Genomic DNA, 25,733 nt, shown 5'->3' with positions numbered 1-25,733 from the left:
ATCGAGGTGAACCTGCTTCTGCAGGGGGGTTGGATTAGATGATCTCTAAAGGTCTCTTCCAACCCCTGCCATTCTATGATTCTATGATAATATAAGAAAGATATTCTTCACTGTGAGGGTGATGAGGCACTGGAACAGGTTAACCAGAGAGGCTGTGGCTGCTCCATCTGTGGAAATGTTGAAGGCCGGCTTGGATGGGACTTTGAGTAACCTGGTCTGTGGAAGGTGCCACTGCCCACACAATTCCAGAAGTACCCTTATATTTTTACTATGTTTTCAAGACTTGTCAATGTGTTTGTAATAAAGTAAATCCCCGTTAGGCTTTCAGAGAGATTTAGATGGACTTCTGAAAGTTATCGGTTATCTTTTGTTGAACTATATTGGCATGACCACTGGGTTTAGTTTAGCTCATTCTGTTCAATCCAGTGAACAAAGTATATTTGAATCTGAATGTGTACTTGGAAGTTAGCTTTTTATGTTTCCATATTTGGAATATTTCAGTTTGCCTGTTTTGTTGTTTGTGGTTTTTTTTTTTAACTAGTTTTTTTTTTCTTCTAGTAGGAAGCAGAAAATATATTGCAAGTATTCATATTTCATAGAATAGTAGGGTTGGAAGGGACCTTTAGAGATCATCTAGCCCAACCTCCCTACAGAAGCTGGAGCTGAAGGAAACAGAAGAGTGATGATGCTTAGCAGAATTTGAAAAATCTTGATTTCCTGGAAGTAGTTGATACTTCCATTGTAATTTTAACTGGTGTAGTAAGTATTTTAAATTTTTTCCTATATTTTATATGCTCTTTTATAGTGATCATGTTCTCTAAATTTATATATTACTTGTGCCACACTTTTCATGCTAGCTTTAGCAGCTGTACTAGAGGATGAATCACAGAGTACTGGATTTTGTCTTGAATTCACAGATTTGCCACATCAGTCTGGTTCTGACCTAAATGAAGGTAATCTGTGTTTATTTTAGAGCAAACAGGTGAGGAATTTGTCTTAAAAGCTATAATGTCCTATCTTAGAACAGGAAGTGTGCAAGAATACTCCTCTAATTGCATGTACTTCCACATTTATGCAACAGTTTAATAATTGAACCTGTGCACGTGATGATAAAAAAAGCAGCAAACACAGTAATCTTCCCATGGTCAGGCAGTTGTTCAGCCATCTCCAGGAAAGCAGGACTCCATGTAACAGTGACTTGAGAAGACAAATGTCATCACTCTGATCTTACACCCCCCACCTCCTTCTTCCTCCAGCTTCATACAATAAGCGTGACATCGTGTGGTCTGGAATGTCCCTTTGGTCAGCTGGGTTCAGCTGCCCTGGCTGTGTCCCTTCCCAGCTTCTTGTGCACACCAGCCCACTCACTGGTGGGGTGAGATGAGAAGCAGAACTGTGTAAGCACTGCTCAGCAATAATGAAAATATCTCTGCATTATGAACACTGTTTTCAGCACAAATCCAAAACGTAGCCTGTACTAGCCACTGTGAAGAGAATTATCTCAAGCACAGCCAAAACCAACATGCTGGGTTAGGCTAAGAATCTCAGGTGCTAATTGATTTCCAAGACCTAGCAGTAAGTCATATTTTGGGAGAATTGTCTTTGGTGGTGTTTTTCTTCAGTAAAATACAATTAACTTCAATGTACAAATTATGATTTATGCAAGGTTCTCCAAACTATATGCTGAAATTGTATCTTGCAGCCCTCCTGGGAATACTTTAAAGTCAGTTTTTCAGCAGCAGAATATTGGTGGATAATGAAGTGCCACATATTCAGATTCTCAAATTGGGAGCGAGTTATTAAAATAAGTGCAGGTGTTGCGGGGCTGTTTAACCCACTGACTTCTCCACACATTCTGGTAGATTTCCTGCTTTCCTGCTTCTGGTTTGACAAAGCCTATTTTCTTTCTTCAATAATCTTGCAATTTGTGTTTTTGTTGGGTTGGGGGTTTTTTTTGCCTATAATTACTCTCAATCAAGCTCTGCTTTTGACATCTTAAAGATTATGTGAGTGGCTGAGTCTCATGAAATTGTATTTTGAGGAAATAAGAATCTTATTAGTGTATGGATTATGCACATGTGTTTAGAAATATGCTGGAGGTGCTGTGAATTCTTCTACTGGTGTAACCACTGTAACCAGCTTTTGCTTTGGATATTGTGCAACATATGTTCCCCAGGATCTACATTCTTAGCAAAAAGTGCCAGGACTTAGATGCCTTTTAGCAATTACCTCTAAAGCTCTTCTATCCAGCTCTGCTTTAAGAGATGTGAGGCTATGGGACAAGATACTGTGGAAAGTAAAAATCTTAACGATTCATTAAGAAGCGTCACCACAGAGCCTACCTCCCTACTGGCATTTTAGTTGTACCAGCAAACAAAATGTGTTGCTCTGGTCAGGACCTAAAACAGATGGAGACTTTCCTTTTGAGTCACAGCACGTGCTACACACAAGTAGAAACAGAAAACTGTTAGATTTTCTTTTTTCTTGGTCAGAAATTTGTTGGGGAGTTGCTGAACTTATGGTGTGGGAAAAATGCTGCATAAACCAGTTCTTGACAACTCCCACCTTCAAGCTGTGCAAGCTTTACAGTCAAATTTTGATTAAAATCAGCAACTGGCTTTACGTTAGAGCTAAACTGAACAGTGCCAGGCTGTGGGGAACCACTGTAGTTCAAAGCAGTCCTTCAAATGGCATTTACCAGAGGTTATCCACTGCGCTGTCTCTATTGAATGGCAGTGATTTTTTTTTTTTTTTTTTTTTTTTTTTTTTGCTTCAGAGTAAACTGCTTGTTGTATTATAATGGTTGGGAAGCAACTCGTCTTATCACTCCCTGCTGGTAATTTTTGCATGTGGTTTGAATGATGACTTTTGTTCCTTTCTGTCTGTAGTATTGGGTATTTACTAACTACAGCTGTGGTCAGATTGGTTTGAAAAGACAGATACTTAGCTTGCAGTGAAGGAAGTTTTCTGCTTCTTTTATTGAAAGCTTGGTCCTACAGCTCTGTCACAGATTTTTGTTTGTTTGGGTTTTTTGTTTCTTGGGTGTTTTTGCATGGTTAGAAGCAGAGTACTGCATTGTGCAAAACAGTTTGGGGAACACAAAAGCCTGGATGAGATCTTGTGTCAGCAACATGAAGTTAAAAGTAGTGTTTTGTAACTGAAAATTACCATGCCTACGTTGACAATTCTCAGAGTTAGAAAGTGTGCAGTGCACTAACTGAAGGTGCCATAGCTTCCTTGCAGATCTTTGCTTTGGGAAACGTCTCTGAAACCATGAGCTTCTTAGGACAGTTGCGGAGACACTGTGTCATCAACCCATCTCTCCCCTGTACACCCTCACCACATTAACTTGAGCCTTTGTGGGGGAAGCCAGACTAAAGCTAAAGGGTGTGAGTGGATGTCAGGTGACCTTCTTACATCTTGTTTTCAGTAGCAAGGCTTGCAGAAAGTGCTGTTTTTTTTTTCAAATGGAGTGTTAGTTCTGCTTGTCTCTGCCAGCACAGTGTACATAACATGACTTTGTGTTTCTTTGCGTGCTTTTCATGGACGAGAAAATGGGTAGTTTTAACTGAAGTGTCACTGAGATGGAATATATGATTTAGACTTTTTTCTTAAATATATCTTTTTCACAAATGTATGGTTTAAACTTAAGATTCAGACAAAAAATGGCACTAATGTTGGCCACTGCATGCAGAATGGGGCACTTGAAATTCTAAGGGTATTGCCTTACACCTTTGGTTGATGTGTTCATAAAGGAGAAGAGTGAGGCTCTGACATGAGATCTAACACCACAGTTTTGTGTGACCATGTTTTGCTGTTGCCTGTCACTCCATGACCTGACTAGCTTTTATTTCAACAAACTTAAGCCTCAGTTGTCTGATATAGCCGTAGTAAAATTCCTCCTTGTGTGGAAAGTGAGCAATGAAGCCAAACATGAGAAGTCTACAAAATATTGGATTTTAGCAGGATTTAGATCAAGTTTATGATTTCCTACAGGCTCAGTTGGCTTTGGATCAGACTGTGCAAGTTCACAAAATGGAAACTTAAATTTTGGAAACAGAAATGTAGGAAACAACTGATGCAGAATTGGTGTTAAGACAGCGACTTGCTGGATAGACAGCTTACTCTTGTGTTTGATGCTGGGAAAGTCATGTCTCCTCACTTTCTGGATTAATAAAATTGGAATGTTATCAGCTCCCTTCCTGACAGCCCTCTAAATCTTGCGTAGCTCTCACTAGAGTGCTGTGATGAAACCTGTGTGTTTATAAACAGTGTATCATTTAACATTGTTATGATCTGTAATTTAACAGAAAGTATGTGACGAAATCATGTAGCATGTTTTTAACACAGCAGTGACTCAGATGTGGTAATCACAGTGTGTATTTTGTTGTGGGTGGTTTTTTTAGTGATCTCTCTGTAAGTAGGATAAGTTTGTTATTTCCATATAGTGACTTGGTATACCTGATATTTAAATTGAATTGTGATGTCTTTATGTGCATTTAAGATCTTTATTAATTATCTGGATGAGGGGATAGCGTGCACCCTTAGTAAATCTGTAGATGACACCAAGCTGGGTGGAAATGTTGATCTACTTGAAGGTAGGGAAGCTTTACAGAGAGATCTAGGTAAGCTGGATGGCTGGGCCAAGGCCAAAGCCAGTTCCGTGAGTTTCAATAAGGCCAGGTGCCAGGTCCAGCACTTGGGCCACAACAACCCCCAGCAGTGCTACAGGTTTGAGGAACAGTGGCTGGAAAGCTGCCAGGCAGAGAGAGACCTGCGAGTGTTGGTTGATAGCGGCTGAACATGAGCCAGCAGTGTGCCCAGGTGGCCAAGAAGGCCAATGGCATCCTGGCCTATATCAGGACCAGCGTTGTCAGCAGGAGGAAGGAGGTGATCATTCCCCTGTGCTCTGCTTGGAGGCTGCATCTCTAATACAGTGTCCAGTTTTGGGCCCCTCTCTACAAGGACACTGGGGTGCTAGAAAGGATACAGAGGCAAGGTGCCAAGCTAGGAAAGGATTTGGAACATGTCGTCTTATCAGGAATGGCTGAAGGATCTGGGGCTGTTTAGCTTGGTGAAAAGAAGGGTCAGGGGAGATCTTATCACTGTCTACAGTTACTTGAAAGGAAGTTGTAGTGAGGCAGGGGTTGGTCTGTTCTCCCTAGTGATAAGCAATAGAACAAGAGGAAATGGCCCCAAGTTGCACCAGGAGAGGTTCAGGCTGGATATGAGGAGTAATTTCTGTACTGAAAGGGTTGTTAGGCATTGGAGTGGGCTGCCCAGGGAGTTGATGGAGTCACTGTCGCTGGAAGTGTTTAAGAGATGAGTGGATGTTTCTTCAGCCTCTGAAGGATCCAAACCTAAAGTGTCTGTTTAATCTCTGCTGAAAATCAGATGAGCCTGTATTTTTGGCTCCTTTGAGCAAAGTGAAAACTTTTGTGTCCCAGGGAAGTAATGGTTATACTGTTTGTAACTGTTTTGATAAGCCTAACCAATTGCTTGGGCGGGGAAGTAAGGGCAGCTGTTCAACCTGAAGGAAGGCAGTCTGTTTCAGAAGTGAGGGGCCAGTCTCAAAATTCTTGTTTATTTCTGCTTTAATTTCTTTTAGCTTTTGAGTGAACACATAGTTTTAATTAGGAGCCAGGATGTAAATATATATTTCAGAAGACTGATTCACCACAGAGTTTATGTGAAATTAAGGTCATACACTTCCCTGCTTTACATTCTTGCATGTGAAAATGCATGAGAAAGCAAGTCTTTCCATCCCCAGGCTCTGCACAGCTTTCATTCATGTTGTAGAAGAGAGAAAAAAGGTCAGCTCCTCTCTTCTCTTAGAGTAAGTTAAACAGTGAGTTTGAGTCAGCAATCAGCAGTGAGTCCACCTTTACAAAAATAATATGTAGTTTTGTATTGTGTAAAGTGATAGAAAGATGAAAATGGAAGAGCCTTAGTTGTTATTGTAAGATGCCAAACAAAAGACTCTCCACACAGGAAATGTATAGGGAAATCTTGCCTGTTCTGATTCTGCCTTGAGTGAGTTAAAGAATGGGTTCATCTGGCTGCATAGGAGAGTCATCTTCTGGATTAGTCTTTGGGTATGTGTGCTACAAAAGAAAACTTCAACATGTGACTTCTGATACACAGACGACTGAAGATAATGAGTGGTTTGCTGTATATTTAGGTTGCTTTTTCTCTACATTCATTGGTTTTCTGCAGACTACTGAATGTATGCAGAAGAGCTAACGTCCTTATTGTAAACTGGGACATTGGCTCCCTGCCATCGCAAAGTGTGTCAATCACAAGCTCAGTCAGTGAAGCAGTATTTACCTCATCTTTGAAAGACTTAAATTAACAGCTGAACGCCGCACAACTTTTGAGACCTGGAGGTTACGGGTGTTAGTAACAAACTTTCTTTTTAGAGTGCCTTCATTCCTGCCAGTGACAATTAACTAAGTTGTTCCAAGGCTAGTTGTGTTTAAAGGCTCCTTTCCGAAACCTTTGTCAGGTTTCAAGATTTCTGGATTTTAATATTATTCCAAGAGGCATGTCAGATATTGACAATAGTCTCTCTGGAGTTCATCCCTGAACTTCTTGTATTTTGCTGGCATAGAAAGAATGACTGTTTATAAACACATGATTGGATCGTCCCTCCATCATGCCATCAACAAAAGGCAAAACAAGCATTTCTCTGCTGGTTTTGTTTAGCTACTGCTTCCTGGAGAATTGGCTGGATGCTGTTCAGGAGAAGGTTTTTTATGGCACTTCAATTGTGTGGGGACCAGATTTCTCTTTGCTTAGGTATGTGTTTCTTTCTTGTGGTGCTTAAGAAAAAAAAAGTACCTTTTTCGCTTCTCAACTTCATCAAAGGTTTGGGTAACTGTCTTCAGAAGAGTTTAGTGCTTTCCGCACACAGCACAGAAAAATTTTCAATAAAGTGATTTCAGTTAAGGTGAAGCATACATAATCTAATGATGAGAATTCATCATCCTGCCATAGGGTAGGATTTTTGTAGTAGTGTGCAAATTTAAAATGTAGTATGTTATTTGATTTAAATAATAGCATGAAATCTTTAGTCACTGTCTTCAGTCATAAAACCTTCATTATTAAAAAGAAGTCTAATTGAGGTAGTCTCTGTCTACTCTGTCACCTCCTAATTGTCTGTGTTTACTGGTGATAATTCTCTCCTGCATATGTGTTTAAAAACAAAGAAAGCTCTTATTTTTTCGGTCAGAGTGGCAATTAAAACAATTATTTGTTGCCAGAGTAGGTTAGACACAACACAAACTCTATGCACTTCCTTTTGTAAGAACAATATGCCAAGTATTCCCCTGCGGAGAAGATAAATAGGGCTCAAAAGAAACTGACAGCTTCAGCATTGCTTTCTAATTATTCTACATAATCCAACAGGAAATTAAGACCACTGCTGAATTCTTGAAGGTGGGTCAAGAAAAATAATAGTCTCTGTACAATTCTGTGGGAAACAGGAGTTACTTCTGTGCAATACTGTACATTTCACTCTATCTGGGTGTAGTGGTTTTTCCTGGGCCAATTTTTTTGGTAGCTGGGGAAGCTACAGAGGTGGCTTCTTTTAACAAAGATCTACCAGAAAGGTCTCCTGTAGCTGATAGGGCCAGGGCCAGTCAGTTTTAAGGTGAGCCCTGCACCTGACCCAGGCCAGGCCAATTAGTGATGGAGGTAATACCTCTGTGAATAATGCATTTGAGAAGAAGTTGTGCAGTTGCTGAACAGCAGTAACAGGGAGTGAGAGTGTGAGAACATCTCCACAGACACCAAGGTCGGTGGAGAAGAAGGAGGAAGAGGCTGCTTAGGCCCTGAAAGAAAGACTCCCCTGTGACCTGTGGTGCAGCCCATGGTGAGATGGATTGTCCCCCTGCAGTCCATGGAGGACCATGGGGGAGCAGAGATCCACTCACAGCCCATGGAGGACTCCATGAGGAGGCTGTGACTCTGTGGAAGGCTCATGCTGGAGCAAGTTCCTGACAGGACCTGGGAGTCTGTGGGGATAGAGGAGCCCACACCAGAGGAGGTTTGCTGTCAGGACTTGTGATCCTGTGAGGGACTCGGGCTGGAACAGTCTGTCCCTGAAGGACTGTTCTCCCGGTGGATGACCCATGTTGGAGCAGGGTGTGAGGAACTGTCCCTGTGGGAGGCCCCGTGCTGGAGCAGTTCATGAGGAATTGTAGCCCATGAGAAGGACTGATGCTAAAGAAGTTCATGAGGGACTGTCTCCCATGGGAGAGACCCCACACTGTAGGAAATGTCAGGAGGTCTCTCCCTAAGAAGGTGTGGCAAAGTCCATCTGTAATGAACTGACCCCATCACCATACACCATTGCAAAGGGAAGAGGGATTGTCCTGGGAAGATGGGAGGGTTGGGGAGAGTGTTTTAAGATTCAGTTTTATTTCTCATCTTCCCCACTCTGTTTTGATTGTTCATTAATAAATCAAACCATTTGTCCCCAAGTTGAGTCTGTTTTGCCCATGATGCTAATTTCTGAGTGATCTCCCTGTCCTTATTTCAGTTTGTGAACCTCACATTATGTCTCTCTCTCCCCTGTCCAATTTAAGAGGAGGGATTGTAGCACATGGGAAGGACCCACGCTGGAGAAGTTCATGAGGGACTGTCTCCCGTGGGAGGGACCCCACAGTGTAGCAGTGGGAAGTATGAGGAGGCCTCCCCCTAAGAAGAAGCAGCAAAGTATGTCTGTAATGAACTGACCATAACCACAATCCCCCATCCCCTGCACTGCTGGTGAAGGAGGAAGGAAAGTCCTGGGAAGCAGAAGGGGTGGGGCTTTTCATCTCCCTGTTCTTATTGTTCCTTTAATAAATCAGTCCTTTTTCTCTCTGAGTTGGTTTTGCCCGTGATGCTAAGTGCTGAGAGATATCTCTGTCTTTATCTCAGCTCACAAAACGTTCACTATATTTCTATGTGAGTGATATTATGACTTGGTGGACACCTGGCTAAACCACGACACTGAGTTCTATGAGGTTTGCAAAAACAAATAGCTTGTTAATTAAAAATAGAGAACAAATATGGAAAAGTCTTGTTTGATTTTTTTTTTTTTCCTATGGAATAAAACACTGCAGCTATGACGAATGCTTAGAGGCACCATGAGTCACTTTAGAAGTAGTTAGATAAGACTTCAGAATTGTCACACACTGTTTTATTCACTAAATTTGTACACACATTATGTATGGTATGCAGTCACTGTAAAAATGCAGCAAAATAAAAAGTTTGGTTAAAAATGATCTAAAGATGAGACAATCATAAAATACTTAAAGAATTCTCATCATTGTGGTAAATTAAGAGCCTCTGTTTAGGTATATATTTAAAAGGGACAGAGAAGTTATTCCATAATACTTTAAAAATTAGGTCCTTTTTTTTTCGTTTTCAGTGTTTGTCACCGTAGAAGCTGGCCAGTTTTTAAGGCTAGCTTGTTTTATATTTGCTTTTTAACTCAGTAGAAAATGATGGTAAAAACAGTAACAAACTGACAGGGCCAGACTTGAGCTTACCACTAATGTATATTGTTTCCATATCCTTAGGGACAGGAACCTACCAGGAAGACTTTTGAGAGAAAAAGCTAATAGACTGCTCTGAAGTTGGTACGAGATTCTCTGAGAAAGACAGCAGTGCCTGAAGAACCTGTGGACAGGAAGCAACTTTTTCAGATACCTGCTATGTTTTTCTGCCAGCTGCAGCAGTGCAGAAGATTAGCAGATATGTCCATAGCACTCAAGCAAGTCTTTCATAAAGATAAGACCTTCCGCCCAAAACGCAAGTTTGAACCTGGAACCCAGAGATTTGAACTTCACAAACTAGCACAGGCCTCTCTGGACTCAGGTGTGGACTTGAAAACAGCTGTGCAGTTGCCCAGCGGAGAAGACCAAAATGACTGGGTGGCTGTCCATGTTGTTGACTTCTTCAATAGAATCAACCTCATTTATGGAACTATCTGTGAGTTCTGCACAGAGAGGACCTGCCCAGCAATGTCTGGAGGCCCCAAGTATGAGTACCGTTGGCAGGATGACATGAAGTACAAGAAGCCCACAGCATTGCCAGCACCTCAATATATGAATCTTCTCATGGACTGGATTGAGGTACAAATCAACAGTAAAGATATATTTCCTACAAGTGTGGGTAAGTACGAGGAAGAAGTCCTAAAGCATAAACTGCCTTTCGTTCTGTGTACTAAGCATGTCATTTTGAGGGACTGTGAAATTTAAGCCTTTCAACATCAGATGGGGAGTTGGAGGGTATCTTGCAGGAATTGTGTGAAATGTATGAAATGCTGACTGTGGCTGCTAGATCAAGTGGGTTTTGTTAGCATAAAATATTTTGCTTTTAGCCATTTATTCCTGGTAAGCCTCTTGCCTTTTTCACTAAGGGTGGTGGGCACTGAATTATTAGCCTGTTGAAAGCTAATCAAGTTTACAGTGCTTTGCACTTTGCCTGGACAGTTAGGCACATACAGAAAAAAAGCAGATGGAAAGCAAAGCCTAATTAGAGGGGCATCCTCCCTTTGAAATGTGTACAGCTACATGCAGTACAAAGCAACGGGAAGTCAGAAATGCAGTGAACTCTGCCTTTGTACCCTCTCTTCACTTCCATTTCAAAACTGATTAATCAGTAAATTACTCTCCAAATTACCATTTCTAAGGCTTTTTGTAACTAACAAGCTTTGTTATGGTTTAACCAGATAGCCCAGATGAGAAAGCTGTTAAGGATAGCACTGTTTTTCTTTTATAATACTATAGTTAGTTTTCCCGAAGAATAGGGAAAGTAGGTGGATGCATCTTTGCTGGTTAGTTTCCTCTGGACGAGGACAACTGTGTAGGATAGTGCACGTCGTAGTGTAGACAGCCTAAATCTTTAGCTGTAGCTGCAGTTAATAAAAAAAGATGGGATGTTATACCTTTAGAGATGTCAGTGTACTTGTGTAATTTTTATCAGATTTAGTTAATGAGTTTATCAGTTCTTGCAAGAGGGAAAGACGGGAGCTTGCTCTAAGAAGAATGAGATGTTATATGTAAGTACTTGGCCTAGATGAGTAACAAACAAGAGGAGTGCTCCTATGTTAAAATTAGTTCAGCCAGATTTTTTGCAGTTTATATGCAGCAAGGGCAAGATGATACATGAAGATGCTGCGTCTATCAGTATTTCCTGACCTTTGAAATACCTTATTCTTGGGCTTGACAGCTATTTGTCTGGACAAACTTGTGTTTTCTTTCCCAAGTCCTATAACTTATCTTTTCTACACTAATAGGTAGAAAGAAGGCAGTAAATATATCTTTTAATCTGGACTTTGCCAACACAGAAAGAAGGACGGTTTCCAAGGAAGCAGTATCATATTTTGTGTACTGAAAAATGGGTTTCATTTCTCAAGTGTTTGTCATTTTATGTTTCTTCAGAGTGAATTATTTTTTTAATTGAAACTGCAGTGAAGTATGTGATTTTGCTTCCATTGTTATTTCTGCAGGCTTCTGTTATACCAAGTTTCCATCTTGGAGTATTCTTGTATTACTCTGTGCTCTTGCAGTTTGCATATGAAGGAAATGTAGTCTGTCTGCAAGTGTGGGGAACAGTTAACACACTGGCATGCTGATGAGCTTTGCTAAACCAACAAATAATCTCTAACACACAAGCTTTTAGCTCTAGATGTTCCCTGTTTGTTTGCAAAAAGATACATCTGAAGGAACTTTTATCTTAAAAGCTCACCTATTGTAAGCCTAATAATGGAATTAGTAAATGCCCTCAATCTACTGTTTTTTTCCTCCCAGCAGCTCCTGCTGTTGTAGATTAAAGAAAATCTGAAGAAACTGAGAAGAGGTAAAGACTGTGGTTTCTGGGATTGAGCTGGACTCTGACACAAGTCAGAACAGGAGTGCTGTGAAAATCTGTGAAAGTCTGTGAAAATCTTTGCCTCTATTTGAATTCACCCAAAGGAAAGGGAAAAGTCTGCTTGAGCCTTTGTGAATTGATGGGCTGTGCTGTTGTTGTATTACAGACCAAGATGACTGGACAGTCCCATGTAGAGGTTTGATTTATATTCCACAGACCATCGCTTAGATCTGTATTTTGCTCTCCCCTCTACTTGACCCATTGTTGCAGTTACCTTAGTGGCCAGCTGCACACGTCTTGTTGTCATCTTGATTCACCAATTTGGGTATGAAACTGTTGGTAAAATTGCTTGGGAGGCCTTAGATCTTACCATTCAGAAACATCCACATTGCATTGAATTTGGAATTCTGGGTACCTCTTGTTTCAGCAAATCCCCGATTAGGTACAGAGAATGGTCAAAAGGAAGTTCCTGACTAAGTTACTTTTCTTTCAAGGCAATCTTTCTGGTTTCATAGAATCATAGAATGGTAGGGGTTAGAAGGGACCTATAAAGATCATCCAGTCCAACCCCTCTGCAGAAGCAGGTCCACCTAGATCTAGTCACACAGGAATGTGTCCAGATGGGTTTTGAAAATCTCCAGAGAAGGAGACTTCATACCCTCCCTGGGCAGCCTGTGCCAGGGGTCCCTCACCCTCACAGTGAATTTTTTTTCCTTATGTTTAAGTGGAACGTTTTGTGTTCCAGCTTCATACTATTACCCCTAGTCCTATGACTGGACACTGCACAAAAAATGTATTGTCCCATTCACTTGACATACACCTTTCAAGTACTTGTAATTATTAATGAGATCCCCCACAGTCTGTTCTTCTCTAGACTAAACAACCCCAGTTCCCGCAGCCTTTCCTCATAAGAAAGATGCTCCAGTCCTCTGATCATCTTGGTGGCTTGCACAGCAATCCCCTATCTGAAAAAAGGAAATGATACTATGTGACAATGTGTCTGGGTACTCCTATAAAGCTTATGAAATGCAATTACTCAGCTTGTATTTTGTTAGGCATTTTTCTGTTTCAAATTGACCAGGGAGGGAAGTTTTATTATTGTGTTGAGTACTGCTGTTCCTATCTATTCTGCAGTAGCCTTTGGTTAGATGCACTGTAGGCTTAGTATTTATGCAATCCTCTGTTTTCATTTAGATAAATTAATGATTGTTCATTCTTCAAAACTTTTGAAATAGGTCTTGAAAGATGATGTACTCAGACATGAAAATAAAATAAGCTTAGGAGTGTTGTTACTAATAGTAAGCAAACTAATAGTAAGTTTTATGAAGAAATGCTAAGTGGGATTCATAGGAACTGTCCACAGAATCTTTCTCATCTTAATCCTATTGAATTTGTCCTCCGTCATTTGACATTTGTCATGCAAACTATCTAAAAAGGAATTTCAAGAACTGTGATTAAGTGCAGTGAAGGGAAATAATTTCAGGATAGGGATAGCCAGGCTTAGTGCCTTTGGTTTTTTTGGAGGGGTCTTTTTTTGTGGTGGTGTTGTTCCTCAGTGGTTTAGTTAACTGAGTTGTAAATTGTTATGAATGTTAGATTTAACCCTGTCAGTGTTTATATCATCTCAATGATCTCCAGCCACTTACCAGTCTCTTGCTTCCTGTGGTTTCTTGCTATTTCCTCTCTGCTTTCTCCAGTCATTCTCATCTGTTCATTTACTGGTAAAGTGCCTCTTCTTCCAGCCATTCTCCTACCATTACTGAACTGACTGTCAGGAGAAAAGGGAGCTGGTGTAGATATAGAATTCTCAAGAATTGTGTGCAGGTGACAAAAACGCATGCTGTATACTTTGGATTGCTCAGGTGAAGCCATCTATATTAGTCCCTGTCATGAATTTTTTGATTGTGCTGGAGCTTTATTTAGCTTTAAGGTAAACTCTTTTTCTTCAGTAAATACTAGTTGCTTTTCCAGGTACCTGGTAGTACCACTATTTAAATGCTCTTCAAGGGATATATTTCCTAAGCTCATATGGACAACTTTAATACTCCATAGCCTCAAAAGTACATACACACTCGCTTTAAAAAAAAAAAAAAAAAAAAAAAAATATATATATATATATATATATATATATATATATATAGTACTTCTTGGTAAATAGGCTGAAGAAATCGTTTGGAGTGGGAAGCAGTAGGTCCTTGAGACAGCTGCAGTTTTTGATAATTTGTGGTTGTCAGCTTTCACCATATGTGGACAGTGTCAAAAATGGAGCTAACAAAGCCAGCAGCTTTCTACTTCTGTCCTTCCTTCAGACTCTGATTCTCAGACAACACAACTGAGACTTTTTCTACTCACTGTGGCCTTAAATTGGGAGGATTTCTCTCTTGTTTGGATTTTCAGTGAAAGGAGTGGGGTTTTTTCTGCTCAAAAAGTTGCTGGGAAACATATGCAGATATTTAAATCCACAGGGAAATATTATTCTAATCTGACCTCCAGCATAACACAAGCCAGAGGATGTCACCATGAGGTTTATTCATCAGGTCCATAGTTTGAAATGAGGAGACAATCAGAAGACAAAGCTCTGCTATGGTAAATAAGAACATGAACTACTTTTCTGACTTGACATAATAAAAAACGTTTCCCAATAAGGATAGTATAGCAGTTGATCTACCATCCTTCAAGATTTTCAAGACCAAGCTGGATAAAGCTCTGAGCAACCTTATCTGATCTGATGGCTATAAAAAGCAGAAACCTGGGGATGCAGACCTTCCAGATCTGTGCCAGCCTAAATTATCCTGGGATTCTTAATTCTAATTTCAGCATTGGCAAGTTGTTTCAGGAACAAGAGCTAAATTGAATAGAAACTGATTAAACATTATGAGAAGCTGCAATTTGGCATGTAATAGAAATACAAAGTCACTTTTAAGCTATGAGAGTTTTTATAGAGGAAGACTTCAAATATGATTAAGTCACTGTAATCAAATAGCCTAGTTATGACTGAACAAAATCAAAACATACTTTTAAAGTGTTTAAAGCCCAGGACTTCAGTTGAAAAATTAATATATCTTTAGAAATACACTGCCTGGTCCATCCTTGACTAGTAAATTTTGGTAGCTGGAAACATCAGAGTTTTTGCACAGACAATGTGTGCACTGCTACTTTTGAAAAAGAAGCTCAACATGTCACCATAATAAACTACAAAAGCAGATGAGGACTCTGGAGGACCCTCATGGACGTGATTGAAAACAACCACTATATCAAAAACTCAACTTTTTCAGTTGAGGTGCCCACAGTATCAGCAAAGGGGCATTTGCTGCATATAATTTTTCTTCATTCTTTGCATCCATTGCAATTGTACAATCTAGGAATTGACATTGCTTCATGCACACTTTCTCTGCAATAAAACCTGTACAATCTCTACAGCTGATTTGTTTCATTCATTTCAAGAAAAAGCTTTGCCATGGGCTGAAAGAAGGATAACTTTTCTGGCTATCAGTGGTCATTCAGTGGTGGATGCATATGGCTGTAGGCTACCAGAGGAATTGTTGCAAATTCCAAACAATTATTTTTGCATGATCTTTGTACACCTGTCACAATAATTTGTGATGTGAGCTAAAGCAGACTTTACTTTTATAAAGCTTATCTTCTTTTCATTGTTGCTGCCCTTTCTTCACCTCTCTTCAGCATGGGTGTTCTTGAGTTAACCTCTTGTGATAATGAAATAATAATGAAATAAAGAAGATACTGCAAGATGTAGACTATTGTATGGCTATGGAGTCATTAAACCTCTTGAATTCTGCGCATATATATATGTTACAGCAAAGTTAATGCAGCAGCACAGCTTTGCCCTTAGAAGATTTGATGTCTTGAAATATGTGTGCCTGGAAGCTATCAGGTAGATATTTTACCACAAGATTATGTGTCAGAGCTTCGAAGCTCCTCTCCTCTTTTTCCTGTTCCTGTGATTTGAGATCTAACAGATGCTTCTGTGTAAACTAAGTTGGCAGATGAATTGACTCAAAAAACTACTACACTTCAAGAATGACATTGAAGATTGATAAAAATAGTCTTGGCCCCATCCGCATGGTGATAATATGGTTCACTGGATAACTGTTTATCTGGCCTTCTTAGCATTGCATTACTTTCCTGCTGACTGATGGTGCTTTGGTGCAATTTGATTCCTGGTGGTTTTTGGGGTTTTTTTCCCTGGTGTCTGAAATGCCTTTATTAGTCTAGGTATTCTGCTGATGCAAAAATGGAGGCCGAACCTTTGGAGTAGTGTAGGCAATCCTCAAGCCCAATCATTGTTAACTGACAGGTGAATGCTCCCAAATCTGTCCTCCCCAACTGTCTTCCCCAGGGTACCTTCATGATCTGCTGCTAGACATGTCATTTAAAGAACATATGGGTCTGCTTCCAGCTAAGACGTATAAATGAACCTATTCTTCAATTTACTTCTGATTAACAGAAAATCTGTGCAAGAGAAAGTAAGTGCAAATTCTTTAGCTCCTTATGATTTTCTCTTTAGCTCATTTTGATTTTCCTTGAGAAGATTTTGGTACAGCTGGTATAAAGAAATGCAGTCTTACCTGGAGAATAGAGGTCTGATGCCTCACATGCCAAGTTTTCTGTATAATGTCAGTCATTAAGGGCTGAAAAGCACTTTTACAAATAAATAGAAAAGAGGTGTCACCAGATCTCTCCTTCAAAAAAATCCCCATGAGTGGAAGGAAAGCTCATGGTGAGAAGGATATGCTAGCTGATTCTGCAAAGGCTGAAAGCTTCCAGGATCTCTGGTCTCTCTAATAGTATTTGTTAGGGCTAGGATGAAGGCTGGACTGGATGATCTTAAAGATCTTTTCCAGTTGAAATGATTCTGTGATTCTATGATACTACACTGAGTAGAACAAAGAAGTATGAAACACTTGCAAGAACTGATATTCCACATGGGAGGTGGAACAGCTCTGTTGTAGCTGCCAGGTCACTTGTTCTTGAGGAATTTAGCTCACCAGCAGAATGTGATTGCATACACTGTGGGACATTGCCTTAATCTCTTAGAGGATCTGCAAGTCCACAATCACAGCTTCTAGCCTCACTGTACATGTGACCTCTTCAGCCACCTTCAGAGCACAGCTGATGTCTACAGTTGTGTTCTGTGGCATACTGTGGTTGAGCTTGTGCCAAACTCAAAGTGTGGATAATTCAATACCTTGAACATAATTTGCCTTAGAAAGTGAGTTTGTGTGAACTGAATAGTCTGCATTCCACAGTGTTGTGTGCATTCCTTTCCTTCATGAGTGAATAGCTCCTTATTTGAAATCTTATAAAACAGACTTTGTCAGATAGGCTTCAAAGCAGAGTATGTGTAGCAGTAGCATTTACAGATCATAATGACATTGTTGGTTCATATTTTTTTTTAACCCAAATGAAATAAGATGCACAAGTGGCAGCTTTCACAGTGGCTACTTTTTGCCTATTTTTATTTTTCAAAACTTAATTCATTTTTTAAAGTCAGAAATATTGAAGAAAATTTATGGTAATCTCTACTCCCATAAGATTTTCATCCTTTATATTTTTTTTTAGGGCAATGCTTATACCTTTGGGACTTGTTTTATGCATTATTTAGCCAAAGGAAGAGACGTGTCAGTTTTGTCTTTAGCTGCCCCAGCCGTATGATAAGAATAAACAGAAGAAAATGTCATGGACGTGTGAAAATAAAGAAGAATTTATTCTTGTTTAAAGTACAATCTTGATTTAACTTCACAGTTGAACAGATGGAGTGCAACAGTTGTGTGGTTCTAAGGGAACTTCTGGAATGCCTAAAGCAGGGATAAGGTCTTTGCTTTACTCAGAGGCATATGCACCAACACTGCCTTTAAGTTTGTCCACTGTCATGATTTTAGACCCAGCTGAGCACAAGGATCACGGTCTCAGGCAAAACAGAAGGGCTACTTGACTTGAGGGAGAAACCGAAATCCACAAAAAAACAAAAGAATAATAAAGAGAAAACAAAACTGAGTGGGTTGATGATGAAGAGTACAACCAGCTCTTTAAGACCACCTTCCCCTCACCCCTACCCTCTATCTGGGCTCAGACACCTGATCCCAATATCTTTACCTCCTTCCCACCTCAGCAGAAAAGGAAATGGCGATTGCAATCAGTCCTCTGCTGATTACTCCTGCACTGTCTCACCTCAAGTGAGGAGGACTTCTCACTATTCCCCTGCTGCAATGTGGAGTCCTTTGCATGACAGATAATCCTGTGTTTATCTTAAGGGCTGCAGCTGCTCACTGCCTCCTGCGTTAGCCTCCTCCATGGCTGGCCCTGAGCCCACCCTATCCTGCTTCATGGCTGCAGATGGCAGTGGCCATCTCACCATGGGCTACAGGAGGGTGCACCTCCTCCCCTCTCCCCCCACTGACTGCAGGGTCACGTGGTCGCCTCCCATCTTGTCTCACTCCTTCCATGTCCTCTTGCTGAATGTTTCCCTTCCTAAACAGTGATGGCAGAGGTGCAAGATTGGCAGGTCTGAGACAGAAGTGGGTCCGCCTCAGAGCCAGTGGAAATTTTGAGAACTCCCTGTGGGGACCAACACTGCAGCCCCAGTTACCAAGGAAAAAGTGACTCCACACAAACCCGACACAGCCACCTTCTTTCAAATAGAATTTTGGCCTTCTAGATTCACAAAATATGTAACTAGAGCAAAATTAGAGGGCTCAATAATGGAAAAGTCATTAGTTTCTTTTCAATTAAGTCCTCATGTCTTTTATAAATATCTTTTGGATGAAAGTCAAGTATATACTTAAAAAATTCATGGTTAAAAACCCCATGAGTTGATAAAAGCCATGTGTGAGCCTTTGTAACTAAACAGTGTTGCCAGCAGGACCAGGAAAGTGATTGTCCCTCTGTACTCAGTGCTGGTTAGGCCATACCTCACATACTGTGTTCAGTGTTGAGACTCTCACTATAAGAAGGATGTTAAGGTGCTGGAGCATATCCAGAGACAGGTAACAAAGCTAGTGAAGGGTCTGGAGCACAAGTCTGATGAGGAGCTGCTGAGGGTGTTTAGTCTGGAGAAAATAAGGCTCAAAGGAGACCTGATCTCTCTACACAGCAACTTCAAGGCAGGAAAGGTGACCCTTGGTCTTGTCTTTCAAGTATCAAGTGATGAGCGGAAATGACCTCAAGTTTTATCAGGGAAAGTTTAGATTGGATATGAGGAAAAATTTTTTACCAAAAAGATTGTAAAGCATGAGAACAGACTGCCCAGAGAAGTGGTGGAGTCATCATCCCTGGAGGTATTTAAAAGATGCATAGTTGTATCACTTAGGGACATGATTTAGTGGTGCATGGGGTGGTTTACTGGTGGATTTAAGCTTATGGTTGGACTTGATCTTAAAGGTCTTTTTCAGCCTAAATGATTCTATGATTTTCTTACTCTTTAAATCCAAAGGGAAGAAGGTCATATGCAGATAACTTGAAACATTTATGAGCCCATTGTTCATCCTTATAATGCTGCAGATGAAATCATCAAACTTTCTTATCAATAATATTTATAACCATCAGAACATCACTTGTGTGGTTTTCATTACTAATACATTTCTGTGCCTGGTTATGCAGAAATTCTCTGCTTTGAGGAATTTACGTGCTCAGAGAAACAAAACGTAGCAAGAGATTGTGGGAAGAGTAATTATTCCCAGAGAAAAAGTGTTTAGCATGGGTGCTGCTAGAATTTATTTTTCTCTAACATATTAGTTTGACTACTGGCTTCAGCTGAAGACTCACTGGTAGTGCTGCACATGACTAGCCCTTGTCTACGTGGCTGCATCTTATGGTTTATCTTTTCTTCATGAGTGTATTGGCATGTGTTTGCACTGGAAAAGGCCATACAAAAAGAAAAAAAGAAAATGGGATATAAATATGGTGGTTCTTGAAGTCATTTTGTTTCAGAGTCTCAAGAGTGCTTCCCCTTTAACTTTGTGGGCATTGGGTTCACCATTTCTTTGGTATGTGGGCCACTGTAATCCCTCATGCAGAGGATTGTCAATCGTCTGTGCCTTAGCTATTCACTACCTTGAAGAAAATGTGAAATATCAATTCTTGATGTGATCTTGAAGAAAATATCTGTATTCTTTCTATTGCATTGAATCTTAAGGATGATGAGAGACCTAGTACCTTAACAGATAACAGGCATGAAGTAAGAAGGACAGTAATCTCCTTTTCTTTTGAAAAATGTAAGTTGATACACCCTTGAACACAACCTTATAAGATTGCTTAGGAGGTACAGGAGAAGGAAAAAGCAGGGACCAGTCTTTGCACTGTTAAGGACAATGTTCATTTTGTTAGAATTTTTCTGAAGTACACTCGAAACTGTTTCTTATTCACTTTGTCCTCAGCAGAGGAGACTAAAGTTTGTAGTTTCTGTTCCACAAGACTCTGTTAGAATCATTCAGCCGTTCATTAAAATGGAATACATTTAAGCTTGATTATCTTCTACATTCAGGAAAAACAGTTTCAGTTCATTATTGGCTCAGTAATGCTGAAGAGTTTGCTAGTATCTTTTGTCATAGCTTCCAGGCTACCAAGGCCACATAGGATTCACAGTTGATGGTCTCTATTCAGCTGAGGGAAGCCTAGTATTGGCGTAGCAGAAAGAAATGAAGATTAATAGGGTGAGGATTGGGTCTGAAGTTGGTGACCTTAAAATTAATGAATCAAACCCTGTTTGGTTACACAGGTGTGCATCAGCATGAGCACCAGTTTTCAGAACATCTCCATGTTCAAGCCAGAACATTTATTTTGCTTAGTAGTCATACTGATTGGTAATAAAAAGCATCTTTCTTGTTTCTACTGATACTTGTGTACAGGTCAGAAGGATCTTTGATCAGAACATCTATAACAAGAATGAACCTTGTTTTACCTTGTCTAACCAGCATCATACCTCATTGTTTTTTATCTAGTTAAACCAGGCACGTGCTGCTGATGTCAGCTACCGTCCAACAGAGGTAAAGCATTAAATGGTTTGTGAGTGTACACAAATATTAGTTAGTGATACTACTGTAAAACCTGTTTCTGTAACGAGCAAGGCATTTTTAAGTGGATAATTGTTTTTCTGTCAGAAATAAAGTTTGTGTGTAGAATTTTTTTGTTAGCCAGTTGTACTGTTATATCCCCAAATATGTCTATCTGAAGTATCTTCGCTAATGGAATCTTCAAAAAGGAAGCAGCACAGAATAAATAGTTGATGATTATTGTAGCTTCCATGTGCCTAAGAAGTGTGCTGCGAGATGTCAGATAATTTTTGTTAGACTGTAACATCAACAACAGGAGCCCCACAGAAAGGCTCTGCAGCCTGCTGGTCATTCCCACACTGAGTTGTGAGCTCTGTGTCACAGAGGTGAACTACTTTTACAATAAAAATTATTTGGTTACACAAAACATACATATGTAGCATATGGACTGTGAAAATTTCAAATTATTTCAGTGTTTGACACTCTTTCTATTATTTCCAAAGTCTTGTGGTTACACATTTAACTTCAGATGATTATTTTCAAGTAGACAAAACCAGATAACCAAGCTCTAAATTGTTCAGTTTTCCCTGAAGATTGATAGAAGATGCTCTCCAGCAGATGGTGCACCAGAGTACTTGGTGCCTCTACCTTCAAATAGATATAGGAGTTTCCTAAAACGCAGATTTCTATAGTGTTTCATGAGTCTTTTCAAAAGTTTGCTATGCTTAGAATCCTTGTAATAGTGGGTAAATGCATACTGCGTTACCTGATGGGTGACTGTTTTGTATAACTGAGCAGAAAAACCTTACTTAGAGCAAAGTCAAAGGTTATACAAGACTTGACAAATACTCAGAACATCTCAGCAACAAAATACAGAGTGAAACAGGCTTTACAGATAGTGCTAACACAAAGGATTTTTTCTTCTTTCCATCTCACAGTGAGTCACATCTGAAGAGCACCGTGAGTTCTCTGCCCTTTCATATGCTTGAAAATATACAGTGGAAACTTGTATTTCCTTCTCATAATGTGAACCATTGGCACTTTGATTCAAGAGAAACAAAAGGAAAGTTGCTGAGACATCTGGAATCAGATGATCAAGAAGGGAGTAATTGAAGTCTGTGAAGTCTGTTGGAAGGGGAAAAGGAGGACAATGAACAACTTGTCTTTTAAAGCCAACACTCACATCTGGATATGGAAGGAAGTACTTTTTCTTTTAAGAAGTGAATGTTCAACTGAACTTAGAAACATAGTACTTTACCAGTAAATGTATACTGTCAATATGGTGAAATGGAGTTAGAGGTCTCGTTATTGTTCCTTCAGAGGATTGAGAGTCCCCATTTTTTCTAATAGTTTGTCTTTTGGAGTCTTAAATTTTCAAATTGAGAAGCTCCTTTTCAATCTTAGTTACATATTGTGGTAATATAAACCATCATCTGCTAAATTCCTAGCCTCTGACTACTAAGTAGACATTTCCAAACTTTTCCAGTTCTAATGAACTTTCACTCTTTTACCAATAACAAGAAACTGAACTATCTACCAAAACTATCTACCAAACTACCAAAATATCAGTCATTTTCTGCCTTCACTGAGGTACACAAAAAACCTTGCTGAGCAAGTACCTAAGTTATCTGCACCTCTGAATCTGTTCCTGTTGCAAATATGGTGGGGAGGAAAACTCACCTAGACAAAGTTAGATAAGCAGAGATGTCCTTTATTTAACAATGCGCACTGGGGACATGGGATCATTCCCAATGAATGTCCAGTGAAGCATCAAAATTAACAGATATTTATATTTAACATTCTTTTGTTCTGTTTTATTATGCATATAAAGCCTGCTTATAATTGTTCACTAAATTTGCCCTTTACCTTGATTGGTTATTTGTTGCTTTTGCACATTACATCATGCTTATTGATTGGTCCCTGATTACACGTTATACATATTCATATACATTTTTTGAAATCACCTGTGTACCTAACTGATCTAAGCTGTTGATTATGTGGTGTTCCACACCAGAGTGGTAATAGGATTCTGGAACAGCTTAATTGGCTGATAAGCAACTCATTTCTTCTTCCTTTAAAGCAGTTACTCTCATCAATTGTCCTTGGATATTTTATGGCTTGCAGACTGGGGATTCTGAATAGCCCACCATGTTTTCATTGTGTCTGATTTCTCCTGAATGGCTTTTCCCAAGGGAGCAGCTTTACAAAGGAGGCCTAGTTTTGCTCAGTTATGCTAACTTAAAAACTTACTTATAAATTTACTGTTTGGTAAAATCTTGTATAATTTTTATACTCATCTAACATTCCCAGTCTCCAGGCTGTGTGTGGTGTTGGTCTGAAGTGAAATGTACTTGCTTTCCTCTCCCACTTTTGGGCAATTAATAGCTCTCTGCACCTGCCAAAGTGCTTGTACTTGGTATGGTTTGGTCTAGATCTGGTACCATAAGTGACTCTTGCCATAACGCTCATACAGTTGTTAGACTACAGCTGCAGGTGGAAGTTATACAGCACAACTCCGGTATAATTCCAGGCTGGCAGATGGAGACAGGCCACAAGGAAGAGGGAGGGATGGGGAGAGGAGTTTTAAGATTTGGTTTTATTTCTCATCTCCCTGCTCTGTTTAGATAGTTCATTAATAAATCAAACCTTTTCTATTTTGCCTGAGCAATCTCACTGTTCTTATCTCTACTCACAAAGCTCTTGATATATTTCTCTCTCTTCCATGTCCAGTTTAGGAGGGGGAGTGATAGAATGAGTTGGTGGACTCCTGGCATGCAGCCAGGGCGAAACTACCACAATGACTTACTTTCAGCTTAGTCTGCTAGAATCCAAAAGTCATTCTCAGCAAAGCTGCTTTCCAGCCATTCAGTCCGCAGAGTGTACTGGTCCCTGGATTGTTCCTCCCCAGGAGCAGAGTGTCTTCCCTGTTGAACTTAATGAGGTTTTTATCTGCCTTTTTTCCAGCCTGTAGAGATTTCTCTGAACAGCAGCACACCAGTGTGAGGTGTCAGCTGCTTCTCCCAGCTTTGTGTCATCTGCAAACTTCCTGAGAGTACACTCTGACCCGTTATCCAGATCATTAATGAGAATACTAAACAGTATTGGCCGTGCTATTGAGCCCTGAGGTACATGGCTAATGACTTGCTTCAAACTGGGCCTTGTGCCACTGATAACAGCTCTCCAGGCCCTGTAGTTCAGCCAGTTTTCAATCCACATTATTGTCTGCTTCTCTAACACATACTTTATCAGCTTGTCTATAGTGATGGGATACAATGGCTTCACTAGAGTCAAGATAAAAACCATGACTCTTCTCCCCAGAGAAAGTAAAGTAAAAATTGTAATTGTGTGTTCTCAATTGGAACAGCTTAAATTTACCTGAAAACAGTAATTTAAAGGTAAGTGGATCTGGAAGGTTGTTCTGTGTGGTGACTAACGAGGCTATGTATTTTGCTTTTGAATTTCTCTCTTTAATGCTTCCTGAGCTGCTGCATGTTTGCCTTTTTGTTCAGCAGAGATGCTGTAGCTAGTGTCAGTGTTGCATCCTAAAACATCTGTGCTGTAAACAGATTTTTTGAATTGGCAAAGTGCCACAAACATCTCAGATTCACAGACTTGCAGCTTTTATTCTAACCAGAACTTTACTGCTGGGAAGGAAGTAAAGTATTATGGACTGCACATACAGCTTAATGATCCATGCTCCAAGAGAGCTTTCTTTTATATCCATATTCTTGCATTTGCCTGGTTGTTAAGTGATGCTTTCCACAGTAGCAGCGTTTCTGTTCAGACTTATTTTAACTCGACGATCTGAAGGAGCACTAAAACTGTAGCAGAGTTACTCTGTAAGGATCCATCCATAGCAAGTAAAAACTTATTGAATGGTTGCACTGTGTGGTCAGTGTGATGTTTCTGTGTTCTCATTAGTCATCTGAACCTTCAGTCTGTCTTAATAACCGAAAAAGAGCAGACTTTAAAATGAATTTATTTGTTTTAGTCTTCTGGATATTGTCTTTAGTGGTTGTGTGTCAAAATTGTTTTCTGCAGAATCAGGAAGTCTCAAACCTTGCACTTAATTTTGGGATAGATAGTAAAAGATGTTGTTTATAAGCGTGTATTTTTCATGTAGCTGAATTATTCCAAGAGCTTAAGTGCTATGAGAAAAAATATCTGTGTAGAAACACTTGTGATGGTGCCGTAAGAGTTCCCCATACTCCATGAGGCAGCACTCTCTCTAAAGCCCTTGGTCTGGACCTAAAGTCAGTCATTTTTTAATGTCTTGCAGCCTATTTGAAATACATTGACCATGTCCCGAGACTGATAAGTGTATTGTCCTGGGAATTTTCCCACTGGGAAAGAGTTCTGAATCAGGAGCAGCAATAGAAGACTCTAATCACGGTGATGCTTTCAGGGGGAAAATAAACAATCTAACAATGACTTTAAGTCTGTAGAGAGCAGCGAAATTGTGTCTCTTGAGTTCAAGGTAAACTAAAATCAATTTCCGTAACCAGAAATATAGAAGCTCTGCTGGAATGTAGACTGCACTGGTGCAGTGCTGCTGTCCAACATTTTTTCATATTTATTCACTTTTTGTTAATACAAAAAGTAACATTTCTAGGAAACCACAAGTGGATTCCTTATCATGGTATTGCCAGAAAGTACAAATTGTTGCAGAAATTAGTATGTGAAGTTGTGTGCCCTGCATATTGAAAGTCACTACACTGCAGTATAAGTCTGTTACGGCCAACAGTATGGCAGCCATTTAGTCCATCTTACTACTTCTATTCCATATAGCACATTTGTTGCAGGAGGTTTTTTAACACAAACTGTAATAGTTTTTCCTTGAATATCATCGTGTTTTCCAAC

General features: G+C 39.8%; 1 protein-coding gene across 1 annotated transcript in view; it reads left to right on the top strand.

The window, feature by feature from the left end:
- MOB3B (MOB kinase activator 3B) overlaps positions 1–25,733 on the top strand; it is an 82,666-nt gene that overhangs the window by 27,217 nt on the left and 29,716 nt on the right. The window contains exon 2 of the mRNA XM_062018347.1: positions 9,570–10,164. Within this exon, the coding sequence (XP_061874331.1) occupies positions 9,705–10,164 (460 nt within the window). The 5' untranslated portion in view covers positions 9,570–9,704. The remainder of the gene's footprint in view (positions 1–9,569; positions 10,165–25,733) is intronic.

This window comes from Colius striatus, chromosome Z (genome assembly GCF_028858725.1).
Source record: "Colius striatus isolate bColStr4 chromosome Z, bColStr4.1.hap1, whole genome shotgun sequence".
NCBI lineage: Eukaryota > Metazoa > Chordata > Aves > Coliiformes > Coliidae > Colius > Colius striatus.
Note: the sequence above shows the minus strand (reverse complement) of the source record. Positions and strands in the feature narration are given on the sequence as shown.